Raw genomic sequence first — 16,257 nt, 5'->3', positions numbered from 1 at the left:
TTTATGCATAGAAGGAATAATAAATGAATGAAATCAGTATCAGAATGGATGCAGTACTAGTTAGTGTACCTTCAGTTATATTCAGACGATGCACACATGTTTAGCAAACCTGTTCTTGCAATGTTGTGATGTCAGCGTTCTTGATTTTTGAAGCTATAAGACCAGCATGGTTTTCTAAAATAACTGAATCTTTTTTTAGGGAGTTCGATATAAAAGAGAATCAGTTTAATTTCGAATCACATCACTGCATAATAGCCTTCTTTATCCAGTCGCGCTTCTGGTGTAATGGGCTTACGGTATTCCAATTTCCACAAATCTAACCTACGACAAAGATACATTTTATCATTTATATCATATTTCATTTTTAAATGTTCTAGTAATATTACCATTTCAGTGTGTTTTTCTTGGCATTTAATCAAAAAATTCACAAATTTGGGTAATTTCTTCAGTGTCTCGATTCGACGATACTTCAATACCCATCTTGCTTATGCAATTGACTCGTACTTTTAAAAGTAAGTTATGTATTTTCGAGAGCACAAACCTCGAATATTTCCGCAACGGTGCCGAGTTAGTCAAGCATATATCACTAAATAAGCATAAATATTGATATGTAAACATTTATATGTATTTAATACATGAATATACAAATACATAACTTGAGCCGGTTAATTAGATTTTCTATAAAATTTAATATTAATGTATACTGTATAATGTATTTTTCTAATATCCTAAGTCGCCCTGTATAGCTACGATTTTAACAATTGCCACACGAATTTCATCATCATACGAAGTATACCCACGAAAACGTCATTTTCACAGCGTATAGATTATAACCAAGTTATCTATGTCAGTGCTTTTCAACGTCTGTCCTTCAACCTTTCCGTCGGTCCGCAAAATATATTCCAATATTATATTTGAATTGCAAAATGCAAGCCATTGACGCCTGTTTTGTGGATTAACTCTCCTATTGGTGCGTAAATATGCGTAAATATATTCAAATATTATATTTGAATTGCAAAATATAAGGCATTGACGCCTGTTTTGTTGGATTAACTCTCCTATTGGTGCGTAAACCCAACAAAAAGGTCTTTCATCACCCGACCGGCTGGATGTCATTGTCACAGTCATTGGATATCGCTTGAAAAGTTATATCGTGAGCTGAGTGACAAATCCTTTAAATTACTGCTGATTTTTATGTACAACTTACTTATGCGAGATTTTCATCGTTATTCTCATCTTTAACCAACAGAGAATTCGCCTTGAAGAAACACTTTATCAAAACCGCGTTTTTAACCGTATGATATCAAGAAGACAGCAGCAAATTTCTCATTAAATTGAATTGCCCTCTCTTGAATTGCATACATTTGTCGTAATTACATTCGTTCAATTATGTTTTTTGTTATTTTGGGTTGATTTTCAAGGTTCACCGGCCTTCGAAATAGCTTTGAAAATTTAAACAGGTCGCAAACTATAAAAAAAACGTTGAGACCACTTATCTGTGTGGTTAATCCGCGTGTATAAACATGGTTGGCTTCAAACGTTCTGGTGTTTGAAGCTAATACAATAAATATTACAAAACGTGACTACAAATTTAATATTTTGCATCATTTTGCTAGTCGACTTAAAATATTGTCTCGGTCATGCAAATTATTTAGACTCTTTTGCTTTCAGAATTGTAATAAACAATAGAGGAAAACTGTGGATAAAAATATATAGGCGTGTAACGCAGCGCCGGATTAACCAATAAACAATATAAGCACGTGCTCAGGTCACCAAGCAAAGAGGGACACCAACTGTCACGGACGAATATAATTTGAAGCGACATAACAAACCCAAACGCGAGATGCGGAAAATACAACGGTAATTCTCGGAAATTTATTTAAATATAACTGAAGACTTTATATATCTTCTTTAAAAGAATGCCATCCATGCAACATAATAATAGTCTGATTGGAACGGTAAACTCTCGTTTATGATTAAATTGAAAGCAGGTAAACTTGTGCTATTTTGATCACTTTTGGGTTTTCTCCGATTGCGGCCCGCGAGACCTCCTCAAAAGTTTTCGCGGTCATTCAACCTAGCAACCTTGGCCACCCTGAGGTAGACTACTAGGTACCGGTAAAATTTCAAACTACAGTTGTGACTTGTATCTTTTGGTATTTTGACTACACGCATGAATCTTCATCGTCATACTCACTCAGGATTAGTGCTCAACCGATATATCGACCCGATATTGCGTGTTTGCCGATATAACATATCGGCAATAAACGGCCGATATATATCGGTTATATATAACAGTTGAAAAACCTAAAAATGTTCGTAATTCCGGTGACGAATTTTTTTCTCCCACCTTTTCTATATACTCAATATTTGTTGCATATAATATATTTTGATTTGAAAGAGTCGATTTTCACTAATGAAAATACATTTCCATAAAAGTATAATACAAAGCTTGAATATCATTTTTTAGAAATAGTGTAAATTAATCGCGTGTCGGGTTCATGATATTTGGTTTGTTCACTTTTTACATTAAAAACAATATTATAATGAAGTAAAAATGTAACATTTTTTGTCATGCGGAATATTCGGTCACGCAATGCTTTCATTCAAAACCAACCTTTTACGCTAAATTACTTTGCGACAACAATGGTTAAATATGTCAGTTCAATTCAAGCGACTTAGCTGGAATCTGAACTTCAGTTTGTTATTACAACAGGAAAGCAAATATTCGAATGGGTAACCCAATACCCAACTTTTACAGACGTTTTCACGAAAATATTGCTGTATGCTACAATTCAAGCCGAAATACCACCCGGAAATTATTGCCGTCTACCGTATTCATCACATCGATGTGGACACAAATTACATTTCAGTTTCGACGAGGGCCTCACATTCCATAATAAGTCATACACCATGAATTACAAACAGTATACTATAGAGGTTATTATTATGGGCATTGCGATACCTGATTTTGAATGCCATTTTTTACACTTTCTAATATTGACTGAAATCTCTGATGCGGTTTCACGTAATTGGTCAGTCATATTTGACAATTTTCAGAATAAAAGAAAGGTTTGAATAAAACGGTTACTTATGATCGTGGTATCAGTTTGAACCGAGTAAAGCATTTTTCTGCTCCTTCGAGACTTGAAGGTCGAAAAAGATTTATGAAATATTAGGCAAAAGGCAAAAAAAATACAATTCCCGGTTTATTTGTTTGTAACTGCCGAATTTCGTCTTCAATCGTCCTCTCATGTCGTTCCAAACGTACCAATACCCTTGATTCTGTAGCATCAAGATTATATACTTCGTTCGCGTGGTTTTAGTATAATACTGTGTAACGAACGATATTTTGAAACACAATAACAGTTTTTTATCTGAGTTATACTCAGGTTATATTTACTATTTAATTTCATAGTAAACGGCTGGATGAGATTAGGCGCCAAATCTTCTGCGGTCGCGGGTTGAATATAATTAGCATACAAATTGTCTTGCAGTCAAGTTTGCAATAGAACTACATGAAGCATAAACCGAAACTAAATTAAAAATAAAAAGACATAATAAATGTGTGATGGAATGAACAAATAAATATCATCTTAGAAATTACTTTGAGAGTTCTATCCATTGTTTTCCTGTAGGTTTGTCTTAAGGATTCAAAGTTTTATAAGTTGTTAAAAATTGTTACTATCTGCTCTGGGAATAATAACTTCAGCATTATATTTTTTGATAAAAGTTAGTATTTTTATGAGATTGATTGCATTTTTGATTCAAAAAATAAATTTTCAGTTGTCGTACAGAGGAATTTCGATAACGTTCGTCTGTCCGAAGATGAATTCTGTCTAAACCTTTTATTTTATTTCATAATTTCTAAAAAAATTATTTCATATTTCCCTTGAAATTTTTAGATACAATTATGGAAGTTATTGAGTATTGGGAATATAGAAAAAAGGAAGCATGAGTCATAAATTATTATGAAGTCATCTTCAAATTCTAAGGCGCCAACTTAATTTTTTTTTTAAATAACAAACATAATTTGTGTGCATATATATATTCTGGATATGCATTGTTCAAGCTCATCTTCGAAAAAAATTTTCCACACGACTGCACCAATGCATCGTCTGAATGTCTATAAAACTAAAAAAATAATAAAAAAACAACGCATTTTGCAGAAAATATTTACGGGAATATGTAGTTCTAAGAGACATATTTGATTATGAAAGATATAAATGATTACGAATTTTGGTTTGCAAATTCAGGATCTCACCCCCAAATTTTTGTAAATTGCCTCCAGTGGTATATTTGATTTGACGTCAAGTAATAGGTGCTTTGATATACGTTAAATTAAGTAATAAATATCAATATTTCTTTTAGTATATTTTGTCTCTAAACAAGGTTCCTTTATAAATTATTACAGCTAGCGCATGTTTAACGGTTGATGGGTTTGGCACAAAGTTTTGTGTTTTTATAAGGATTAAAATGTTTCAGATATTTTTTTCTGAAAACTATTTTAATATATTTAGAGCTATTTTATATTTTGCCAGTGTTCTTTTTTGCATGTATGTTTGAACGTTTTTTTTTCAAATCTCATGTATTTCAGTCGTATTTTCATATTCAAAAATGTGACTGCTATTCCCTGCAAGGCCAAGTGGCGGTAATAGATTTGTAAGCAAGACAGGCCTTGAATGGCCTGTAGTGAAATAAAAATAAAAACGCAAACCGGTTTAGTACTCTGGATTTATTTTAGTACTAGATTTATATCACGATCCGATTTTGTTAAATAGAAAGAAGTAAGCAAGCTGTTTTGAAGTTTTGTCATAAATACTATAATATGATGTTTTGAATATTTTGTTACTATAAGTGATTGATGATTTTGCCTGTTCACGAGGCGTAGAACTATTTGGAATGATTTATTCGAAACTTTCGTGTTATAGAGCACTACGTGACTATAATTTCAATGCACCGTGAGATGAAGTTTGTATCATAAAAAAATGCCTTTTTAGTTCAAAACAATATGACTGGTATACGGTATGGTATATTGCAGGGATGGCGAACCTTGTATTTTTATCGCGGAACAGAAGAGAGTGGGTCACAGATATTTAATCAATGTTTGTATCTATAAGAAACTTCTGAATCAAATTTTGTAAGCTTCTGTTGGTGTTGGTGTAGTTTTGGGATCATGCAGCATTTCCATTAGGGACTTTTTATGGCACTCGATTATATGAAATTAGAGTACGAAAATACGCATATTAATTATCAAGAACGTTTAGGATGATAGGGAAAATTAATTTACGGTACCAAATAGTTTAGAGGGAATTTCACTCTAATAGTGCATTATTTTTCGATCTTCTTCCAACCACATTAAGGCACTTTTACACTGCCCCATTGGTATTTCGGATTTCTAGGTTTTTATTTCAAATCTGGAAGATTTTGTTTTCTCAGCGGCACTGTAGATGAGAAACTAATAAAATGCAAAGTAGCATCTAGTTCTCGTATAACCCCTAAAAAGCATGCAGGTGCACTTCCGAAAGAGACAGAGCGTTGCGAAAAATTAACAGATCAATTGCATTGTTATATCATAAACGATGTCAGAGCCAATAGCTGAATAACGGTACACAGCGGTGTAGACATGCGTCCAAGATTAGGGGTTTTGAAAATAATCATACCGGCCCGGAAATATAAATTCGAATATGAGCGATCGCAGCCTTGACTGCCCAACTGACGGTACATTATAATAGTTATAGTTTATAGTAGTTAATAAATTAGCACTGATATGTTAGCATTTTTTTTTATTTCATCCGTGCCTTAGTGGGTCACGAAAACGAGGTGGGTCACTTGGTGACCCGCGGGTCAGTGGTTCGCCATCCTTGGTATATTGTATAATAGTATAGATTAGTTTGTATTTGATGGTATCGTCATTTTATTGGCTCTAGTTTGCTTCCCGTGTAGTTCTTTATTGATAAGACAACAATATTTTGGTCTGCTTTTCGATAAAAATGACTTTAATTTACGTGGCTTTACTTCAAATTCAAAATACTTAGTTGAATGAAGTTATAATTTAGTGTTTCGCGCTTCAAGGTTACTTCTAGTGTCAGCGATGTTTGGGTCAAGGTAAAATATAGAAAATGTTCAGGTCATTTCAATTCTCTTTTCTAAATGGATCCTCTATCTTCTTGATCACTAGTTTTGTACTCTTTATATTGAATTTAAGTGCAGTAATGTAGTGATAAAGTAGTTGAATGACAGCAATTATTAATTTAAAAGAATATCTAAACGATTTTACTGGTTTATTAAATTGTTTATCTATATTGAAAATTTCAGTATAGAAAATAGGGAGGTGCCAGATTTGGAAAAAATGAAGACGACGGCTATTGCAGTTTCCTTCATATTACTGATTTTTCTGCAACAATTTTTCTGTGATGCAAAGAAAAGTAAGAATATTTTTTGATTTTTGGTATCATATACATTTTTGACATGGGTTACCCTAAACAGATACTCATCAAAATCTAATTGCAGTATCAGTGTCAAAAGTCAGCAAATTAAAGTCTTAAATTTGAATGTTTGCCAAAAACGATCTGATTTTGAGTGCGGTGCTGATCCTGTTTTTGTGACATTACTTAATTTCCGCAACTCTATTTTCACGACAAACTTATTTAAAACTTTTTTTCTGATCCGCTCCAGAGATTTTGTATTCATTAGAAAATGCTTATACAGTTCACCAAGCTACTTATAGAAGCCATTAATAATACGATAAATGTAGGTATGATATAATATAATAAAATAATTTTTAAAATATTTCTCCATTGAATTTTTCCGTTTGGATCTGTCTTACATTATTTCAATGCATATGGATAATATTGATATTATCGTAAGTAAAATATAATATTGTTAACATGCTCCCAGCAGGCATATCCTATTTGTATCCTCTCTGCATAGATTACGTTTAGTGACTCATATAAGAATGAACTTGGATAAAAATTCCAAAATGGAAAGGAACAACAAAATTGTCAAAATGCTTGAACAATTTGAGTACCTTCATAGTTATTTTTAAATAATTTCGACGTTCAGATTCGCGAAAATACATAGCGAAGATTTCCAGAGCATGCGGTGAAAAATACTGTCCACGTCTAATCAGCGGCTGGGGATGCAGCTACTTCAAGAAAGAAAGAAAACGTAAAATTTATATTTATGTGTATATTTATTGAGGTTATGTTGAACGAATTACACCCATATTTTGTCCACTTATACGGTATTTGACAAAATAGAACGTTTCTACCGAATATTTTTTCTGTTCACGTAATCAAATTATCTCCGATTAGAGTTTTAGGTTATTCAGATCAGGGTTCTTCAAACAGGTAAAAAAAATTGACACCAACTTATGTTTAAACAATAATATCAAAATGTAGTGCCACACCTCAAAATTATGAGGAGGGGGTAGGGGGTGGGTGAAATTTTTTAGGCAAATATTCTCCAATTATGTTGAGTGCCTTCTGAAATAGACAGTCCATATCGAATAATATTTGTCGTTAACCGATAACAATCACCTTTCTAATCACAATTTTAAAATATTCCTCGCCATATATCTTTATAAATATTTATTTTGTTTCAAGGTTGTCGAATATGCATCCGGACGAAATTATGCTATTGGTCCAGGAATCCATACCTACCGTTTATTTATAAGCTCCGATTTGAAGGTGTACAGAATTGAAAACCTTACAGAAGACATGCATTTGTAATTTTGTGTGACAATTTCACTAGAGAAAACTGAAAATTTTCAACAGATCAAAATTACACTTTATTAGTTATAAGCCATAGGAAATTACTTTCATATCGAGTGTATATCAACCTTGAATATGTTGACATTTTCTCTTCTTATATGGTAAAACATGCCGGAATTAATCTGAATATGCTCGGAATAAAACTTCTTGTAAAGTTCCTGTTACCAGATTGTGAATGAAAACAGCTTTCTGATAACAACATAACAACTGCTTTTAACAACTTTGAGACCTCCAGAAATATGTGCACCCAGATGGCGCACAACCTCAACCCAATATGTGTTAGGGTTCAGGTTGTGCGCCACCTTTGTGAACATACTTCGGGAGCGCCCAATATTGTGTTAATCCAAGTAAAAAATATTCAAAGCTAAGCTAATGTTTTTCTTACATTTAATTTGTTTAAAATAACCAAATACTGATGTGATGTTTTTGTGCTACTAATAAACAAGCCAATCTATCTCCAGTTTTCAGTATTTGAGAATGAATGCTTGTCATGGTTCGAAAATATTATTTATGAAGGATCGGTCAAATACGTTATGCTTTGAATGTCATTGCCATGTTGATTCCAATTACCCATTTACCTAATTTTTCGGGCCCAAGGTCACGCAGTGTGGATATAACAACGCGGGGGCGGATTATGCTTCCGCAGACTCATGTCTGTGTTCGCGAATGTTATTTGATAAGATTCGTAGAAGCCACGACCGCGCTGCCTATTGCGCCATATCTAGTAGTAGTGAGTAATATTTCTGTTTTCCATCCCAGTTGCGAAACGCTGAGTTAAAGCAAACTATCGACGATAAAAAAAGTCACAAACCGATAATATTATGCCTATTTATTTTATATACATAATAACTTGAATTTTTATCATTTAATTTTGAAAATGTCAGCCTGAAAATACAGGGTGATCAGACAAATGTTTATTAAAATATATACAATATAAATGTAAGAAAATGCAGAAAATAGCAGTATAAAGATAAATAAATAATAGAATTCATTGTTATTTTTCGATATATCCTCACTTTACCTTCACTACACGCCTCGATCTGATTGGAATTTGACTGCACGAGGCACGTATGGTTTCTTCTGAAATGTTGTCCCAACAAGTCATCAATCTATGCCTTAGAGCAGTTGTTCTCAACATGTGTTACGCGCACGCGCAATATCCAGCAAGAGACAAGTTGGCGTGGCCAGCTTCCCTATTCGAATGTCCTGTGTTTGACAATGACGTCATAACTCTTGGCCAACAGAGCAGTTTCGCTTCAAAAAATTCGACTTGATAATATTTAACCAAATGCAATATATAAATGTAATTATATATCGACTTCGCAATCAACATAACAAATATTGGTACTCCTGAAGTATGCGCACCAAGATGTCGCATAACCTGAACTATAACCTGGTACACAACCTGAGTTCATGTTGTGCGCCATCTTGGTGCGCATACTTCAGGAGGTCCCAAATATTATATTTGACCAAAATTTTTCGACGATATGTATAACGGATGAAGTTGAGTGAGCAGAACGTAATTGATACCGTGGTATTGAAAACGAAGTGGACCCATGGATCGTGTTGATAAAATTGTTGTGTTTTCTTTTTGTTGTTTTTGAGAATAAAAAACGTTTTTTTTTAGTGGTTAAAAATTGTTGATGTTATTCATTCCTAACTTTCGTATGAATTCTAAGAGATCTGATGAGATTTCATCCAAAATTTCGTTGTTTTATGTATTATTTATGGAAACACGGGTTTTATTCCGCTAAGCATGACAGGCATTCATTTTGATTTTGCGAAGGCGAAGCTCGCTCAAGGATATGGTTTGGTGGAAAGTGTGGTAAATATATATGTTGTTTTGGCATTTGTTTCCAATTTATTTGAGCATAGCACTTTTGTTAACAATCTTTTTGACCCAAGAACATATTGTGATTACGGATGCGCACCACACAAACACAAAATCAACCAACCGACTTTAGTTTCTTTCATATGCATATCAGCAATAGAAATGTGGCGTGACACCACAAAATTATGTGCACGCAATATGATGATTCGTCGATCTGATTCTTAGAAATAGAGATGGGTATTTGGTCCCAGTTAACATTGAAATGCTTTCGACGTAGTAGACTGTAGAGGGTCAATAATATTCCCTGTTACACTACACAAACAAAAGGGGGTACTCCTGAAGTATGCGCACCAAGATGTCGCACAACCTGAACCCTAACCTGGTATACAACCTGAGTTCATGTTGTGCGCCATCTTGGTGCGCATACTCCAGGAGGTCCCGAAAGGATTATAATATTCAGAAGTACGTAGAGATAGATACCCAGTCATTAAAAACAGGCTGCAAAGCCGGAGTTGGGCATGTTTTACCGGAGTCGTATTTTCAAACTTTCCGGATTCAGAATGTTGACATTCAATGGCAATAAAATTAGTCGAAATTCATACAAAAAAAAACATTACGTTTACTGAGTAGGCCTAATCTTAACAGTTTGTTAAAAAAAAAAGGCACGCATATGTCCCAGTTTTCAATAATAAAATTTGATTTTCTCAGAGTTCGAGCTGAGGTCGGAGTCAAAATTTTTCTTAACCCGGAGGTAAAAGCAAAATGTTTTTCAACTCGTAAGCTAGAATCGACTTGAAATTTTCTCCAACTTCACAGCCACGGTTCAGAGCACACATTCTTCGACAATAGCACGATAGAAAATGAGGATTTAAAACGATGAGACCATTAGTTGACCCGAAGAGGACATACAAAGCGTCTCTGTTCTTATGTTGTTGTTAGAATTCATGTGTTGCTGTGAAAAAATTGCCTTGTTCTTTAAGTGCTTGACCAGTTGCTTTAAAACTTTTAGTTGTTGAAGATTGTATTTTTGCTAGAGGGTTATTACTTTTATTTATTTCAAAAATTTCTGTGGGCTTCGTGGAATTCGTTTTTTTTTTCTGCGATCAAGTCATCAAATTAAAAATTGCGCACCCTGTGGCGGTTACGCATTCGTGGTCGAGCGAAGTCGTAAAAACTGCGGTACCGGTAGTCAACTGTGACAGATTGCATACCCGTACTACTTCATTTTGGCCTTCGAGTGCATTCATTTGAGCATTGCACTCTTTAACACAAAAGAATTTAAGTCAGGGATAAATATTTTATGACACGTAGATTTATTTTTTCATATATACTCGTCTTATTTTCTTTTGTAAACATTACATGTTGCGAATATGCAGATAAAATGTGAATCCTTGCTACATATAATTAATCCCATTTTTAAAGATTAAATAATAACTGAGAATTCGGATCAGAAGAATATACTTAATACTCAACTTGAAAATGTTTCTGTATTTAAAGTATTTTCGTCGATTACAGTATATTTATCTGTTTTTTAGCTTCATTTCAGCTCGTATCAAAGAATAATCCCAGCCCATCCAAGTTTCCCAAATTATACCATCATTCGAAACAACAGCGCCATCGGGAAACCATGGTCCATTTAAATGAGCATGATAACAGTCATAATACCACCAGCCTCCTCTGAAGTATCTTGCGCACGCGTGATTGGGTATATCCAGCTCAGGATATGCAGTTGAGAAAGGTGCGCCATTATGATAAGAAAAGGAGTCACCCGCGTTGCCACGATAACCTTCCACACTCAAAGAATACATAGTTGATTCGTTGCCCACTAGAAATAAGCTGAAAAAAATATTGTTATGTGAAATTATGTAACAAAACTTTTGAAGTTGTCCTTAATGTTGAACAGAAGTTGTACGTGAAACTTAAAAATGATAGTATCCATTTAGCAGTACACATAGCATGTATGCTCAAAACGTAGGCTAAATAGGCTGTGGTTGAATTTGTATTGAACGAGACGCTCAGAATCTGTCCCTCAAACGCTTTTCGCAAAGCGTCAATAATTCCCCTACTGTAAGTTGAATATATATACAATAAGTAAATCAACATGTGTAGATAAAACGTAAATTACTCGTATTCAGCATATACAGATTCGTTTTTTGTTCCCAAATCAATTCGAAGTTTGTAACCGCCTTTGGACGTTAAGTTGTTGAGCACTTCCAATCCTTTGAAAATAATGAGGGTTCAATCAAAATTAAAGCAAATGATTACATATGCGCATTACATCAGCTTATAAGCTGACTCATTTTAACATATTCAAAGATTACGTGGTATAAACAGGTGTAACCTGGATGACTAGTATGATTACCGGAATGTCGACCAAAACGGCTCCGACTCCCCGTCCCGGGTTGACATGAATTCCAAGTCCGACTACGGCTCTAGATTCAAGAAAATTTTGATTCGGACTCTATTCCGAGAAATTTATATTTTAATGACTGAAGATTTGGCATATATACCCTTTCTTTGATTGTCTATTGAAAAGGTTTATTCGACTTGATCCTTTTCCAGAATTTGTTGTTTTTTTTACTTCGATTATAACCACTAAAAGTATTCAGAATACCGATTTAGAGTCATGGTAATTTGAAAGGACAACCCTGCTCCGTCTCCAATATCACTAGAAACATGCGAAACTTCAATTCCAGTGACCTGACATCAAGCTTGTGATTAGCGAAGTGGTCGTAGTCTCTTGCCAGCTGAATTGGGCCGGATTCCTTGCTCCCGATGTGACCCGATTCAAGTGCCAGCCAATACCGACATACGTATCGTATTCTTTGAGTAATCAAAACGCAAAACCATTTATTTTGTATTTGAAAACTTACCAAGCCAAAATTCTCCATCAATTTCCCCAAATCCATTTTTGTAATCTGTCCAATTTCGATAAAAGTTTTCCGAGCCGTTCATTCGTCTCTGAAACACCTGTAATAAAGAGCAGTTCTAGAAATGCTCTATATAAATCCTTTCGCGTCTTGTAAATATAAAATACAGTACACTCCTTGAGTACTGTTAAACACTGTGTAGAATAATCTTTCTGACCAGAAAATTATTTCTTGTAATTGGAGTCAAGGTAGACCATGTAGATTATCACCTTATGAAAATAAGAGGTCAAAGTTCAAATATAAAGACGTAAAGGTCAAATGTCAAAATTAAGTGAAATATTGGCTCCTGTAGGCCTGAGAAAATTTTCTTTAGAAAATAAAAGTAAATATCGCTTTGGTGACTGCTGTCATCTTCGAGTACTGGAAATTTCAAATCAAATAGTTCAGATATTGCGAAGAAAGGAGCATTTTTTATAAAAACGACAACCATAACCTGAGGGCACACCAAGAAGACTAATGCAACAACAACATTAAACAATTTAGCAATAATCCGTATATATGTACACTTTGTGGCTAACAATAATTGAATTTGATCAAAAACAAGTTTTAGTAGTGTTTATCGGTGAAAATGGAATATTGTGTATACGTCATCATCAGATAAACAACTAAATTGCCAGATTAAAAAAAATACAATTTGTTCGACGCAATCAAGATTGTTCAGTTGCTGAATGACCCGACTCACCATCCACGATTCATCTGTACTGCAGTCGCAGTATACTTCAATATTTGCTTTATCTTCATCATAGCCGAGAGATAAGTTAGTCATTGCGCCACTACTCGCCATTCCAACGGGAGTGTCAGGAATTTTACCTTCGCTTACTTGCGCACATGTTTTCACACAAACGTGGTCCGAATCGGGTAATTGAGATATAAAAGCTTCTCGTCCGATGGGATCATTACCTGAATCACCGTCACTATTCTGGAGAGATATCAAAGTAAGTAGTATATTTACGAAGTAAGTATATTTACAGTACATTTCGAAATAAAAATAAATAAATTAATCCACTTATGATTCCGCCAAATAACCTATTGCCATTTTAATATATATCTACACGTATTTTCAAAATTAGTCTCCTATTTTGATTTTTTTTAGGAAATTTTGAAAAATGACTTTGATATGAGCTTAAATATTTCATATGGATGGCCATTTATGGTTTTATACCTATGATAAAAAAGCAATTAATTGCTTTGATAATTGGTTTTAATCTAATATTTGGTGAGAAATTTATAAAATTGGAATATTTATCGTACGTCGTTTTTATATGTATATATTATATTATACAAAGTTGCTATAAAAGTTTCGAGACATCCAACTTCGATCTGAAGGTCTGCATATTTAATGCAGGTGAAGTAATAACAATATGGAGCTGTGTTAGCTCTAAGCTGCATTTCCATAATACCAACCTTTTTCAAAAAAATAGTGATGATTACCAATCCGATCAGAAAGAGGAAAAGTATGATTGTTATTGATAGCAATACTTTGAAGCTCGTATCTTTTGTTGTTCTTTTCTCTGTTTAATAAACATCGTTTACTGAATTGACTTGAAACGATTGTCAATAACAATTCAATCATTATAATTTGAAAAGGTTTGGTTTGAGGATAAATGCAGCATCGATCGAATAGAATTGGATACCGTTAATGAATTGATATTGATATTAGACATATTATTATTACTGTTACTTGGATAATGAGAATTAATTAATAATGACAGACAGCAAGAGATTTCAATTATTACAAAATTTACAATACAATTACAATAATACCCTAAAAAATCGACGGGGCCCCTAAGGACTAAGGAAAAATTGATAAAAAATGAAATCAATATCATTCCAGCAATTTCTTTCAAGTTATCGAGTAGATGAGGAGAAAGGCGTTTTTCACCACCATCAACGACGACACTCCCAATGACAAGACGACAATTTAGCACTAGATTCCATAGATCGACTCCATGACCAATAATAACAAAAAAAATTGTTTATATTTCTAAGGTAAACCTTCTACGACTTACTTCGTCTTACAGAAACGATTGTCATACGTCTCGGCTGTTTCATCACACCATTTTGTAGAAGTCCATCTGCGTGCGTATCATCGTATTGAGTAGGATTAAAAGCGCTGTCCATAACACCTTATTTCCCAATACAAAAGTATTCGGTAATAAATCTTGATCAATCTCGCATATACTGTATAATAAAGCAGCATGGCCTATATCATATCATAATGAAACATACGTGTATATATATATATATATATATATGTGCGTATAACATTTATTATTTTAATTCTCTAGCACAGCGGTTCCCGAAGTGCGATATGCTTGGTGCGAATTTTACAAGTCCGAGTCAAGGGATATCTTATTCAATCGAGGCCACATGGGCACGATGTAGCAACAGCCAATAGAAATGAACGTATTTTTTATAACGGTGAAGTCCAAGGTTTATTTTAGTTTGTTTTTACGGGAATCTCAAATTCTTGAGCTACTTAAAGGATACAGAATAATTGCCGTCAGTAATTAACAACTTAAATCAATACTGTTAGAAAAAGCCAGATGGCAGCGAACACCAAAGCGATAACCAGTAAAATTCAACACATAATGCGCGTCCAAAAATATTTCGTAACCAGACAAAATCTCAAAAGATTTTCTAATAAATTATGCCATCCGGAATGTATGTTTGTACGAAGCGTTACAATATTTCTAACCCCCTTCTTTTGCACTCTCTCTCTTTCACTCACTTGCTTCTGTTTAGATCAGCATATATTTTACCTAAAACTCCCAGTCGTAAAAAGGTTGGAAAATCCCAAACACCAATGCCGTCCGGATAGCCGTATATACAAAAGCATCGCCACTTCTGTCTGTCTGTTATATTTTCGGGAAGCATATAGCCTATATATGCATATATATATATATTTGATGAGGCATTCACTTACCTTCTCTCCGTACAAAGCAGATTTTTGATGGTAGAAAATTGACCACTAATATTTAAAAGCGAAAAATAAAAAGCACGAACACTCAATGTCATGATATCACCGTAACCGAGTATTTTTTTTATAAAAGGGCGATGTGTCTCATCATCTAACGTGCCGGAAATAGCTAAGAATTTATATTTTTGATAATTTATATTTGCGAGTGTTTAGTAAATTTGTTGATCAATCGAGCTCATGATCAATTATGATCTAATCAAATGCAACAGTGGTGAAAACAAATTTTTAAACTATACATGCTTTGTGACCGTTTCCTTTGAACATAATGAGAATAAAAAATAAGTGTTTCAGGGAACCTTGTCAAGTGCTGATTAGCTGATGTTAAGGAAGTGAAGAAGGAAGTCGACGCTTGGGAAAACGACGCGTATTCACTGGATGCAATCATACACCTCAATGGATTAAATCTACATTTTATGACTTATGACTATTTTTAGATTTCAGTATAACCAAATTATATTGTATTATTTGTATAAAATTTGAAAATTCCCCCAATTTCAACTGCTTCAAATATATATAAACAAAATGATCATCATTTAAAAATGGAAATCTGGTGCGGGGCCATTTATGAAAACAGTCCAGTCCAGAATCAAGCCATGATAGTCTCATCGTGCTAAGCGTTAGGAACACGCTCGCTACCGCACCTCTAATTACTCGGCTTGGGTTCGCAGCTTCGAATCCCATGCAGGGTGGTTATGTGCGAGAGAATTGCTGGGCTCCTCGCCGCCGTTGGGTGGTTCACGT

General features: G+C 34.1%; 2 protein-coding genes across 2 annotated transcripts; one reads left to right on the top strand and one right to left on the bottom strand.

Annotated features, from left to right (window-relative positions):
- Positions 1-1,717: 1,717 nt before the first annotated feature.
- Positions 1,718-8,229, top strand: LOC120331519 (uncharacterized). The gene is made up of 4 exons (XM_078114048.1): positions 1,718-1,860; positions 6,319-6,428; positions 7,066-7,170; positions 7,608-8,229. Exons 1-4 carry the CDS (start codon positions 1,844-1,846, stop codon positions 7,703-7,705), a joined length of 330 nt encoding a protein of 109 aa, XP_077970174.1. The 5' UTR covers positions 1,718-1,843; the 3' UTR covers positions 7,706-8,229.
- Positions 8,230-10,258: 2,029 nt separating this feature from the next.
- On the bottom strand, positions 10,259-15,482 carry LOC120331494 (microfibril-associated glycoprotein 4-like). Its single transcript, XM_078114047.1, has 7 exons — positions 15,463-15,482; positions 14,546-14,662; positions 13,941-14,047; positions 13,219-13,455; positions 12,480-12,576; positions 11,732-11,825; positions 10,259-11,442 (listed from the first exon to the last, which is right to left on the bottom strand). The coding sequence occupies exons 2-7, from the start codon at positions 14,655-14,657 to the stop codon at positions 11,127-11,129; spliced, it is 963 nt and encodes a 320-aa protein (XP_077970173.1). The 5' UTR covers positions 14,658-14,662; positions 15,463-15,482; the 3' UTR covers positions 10,259-11,126.
- Between the last annotated feature and the right edge of the window lie 775 nt (positions 15,483-16,257).

The sequence above is a fragment of the Styela clava genome, chromosome 6 (genome assembly GCF_964204865.1).
Source record: "Styela clava chromosome 6, kaStyClav1.hap1.2, whole genome shotgun sequence".
Classification (NCBI taxonomy): Eukaryota; Metazoa; Chordata; class Ascidiacea; order Stolidobranchia; family Styelidae; genus Styela; species Styela clava.
This window is presented reverse-complemented; position numbering and strand designations above follow the sequence as displayed.

Coding starts and splice junctions, on each gene's coding strand:
- LOC120331519 (XM_078114048.1), top strand. Junction 6,429..7,065: donor TTTCTGTGATGCAAAGAAAA/GTAAGAATATTT, acceptor TTCGACGTTCAG/ATTCGCGAAAATACATAGCG. Junction 7,171..7,607: donor CTTCAAGAAAGAAAGAAAAC/GTAAAATTTATA, acceptor TTTTGTTTCAAG/GTTGTCGAATATGCATCCGG.
- LOC120331494 (XM_078114047.1), bottom strand. CDS start 14,657: ATGGACAGCGCTTTTAATCCTACTCAATACGATGATACGCACGCAGAT. Junction 13,456..13,940: donor TCACTATTTTTTTGAAAAAG/GTTGGTATTATG, acceptor ATATCTCTCCAG/AATAGTGACGGTGATTCAGG. Junction 12,577..13,218: donor GTACAGATGAATCGTGGATG/GTGAGTCGGGTC, acceptor TCTTTATTACAG/GTGTTTCAGAGACGAATGAA.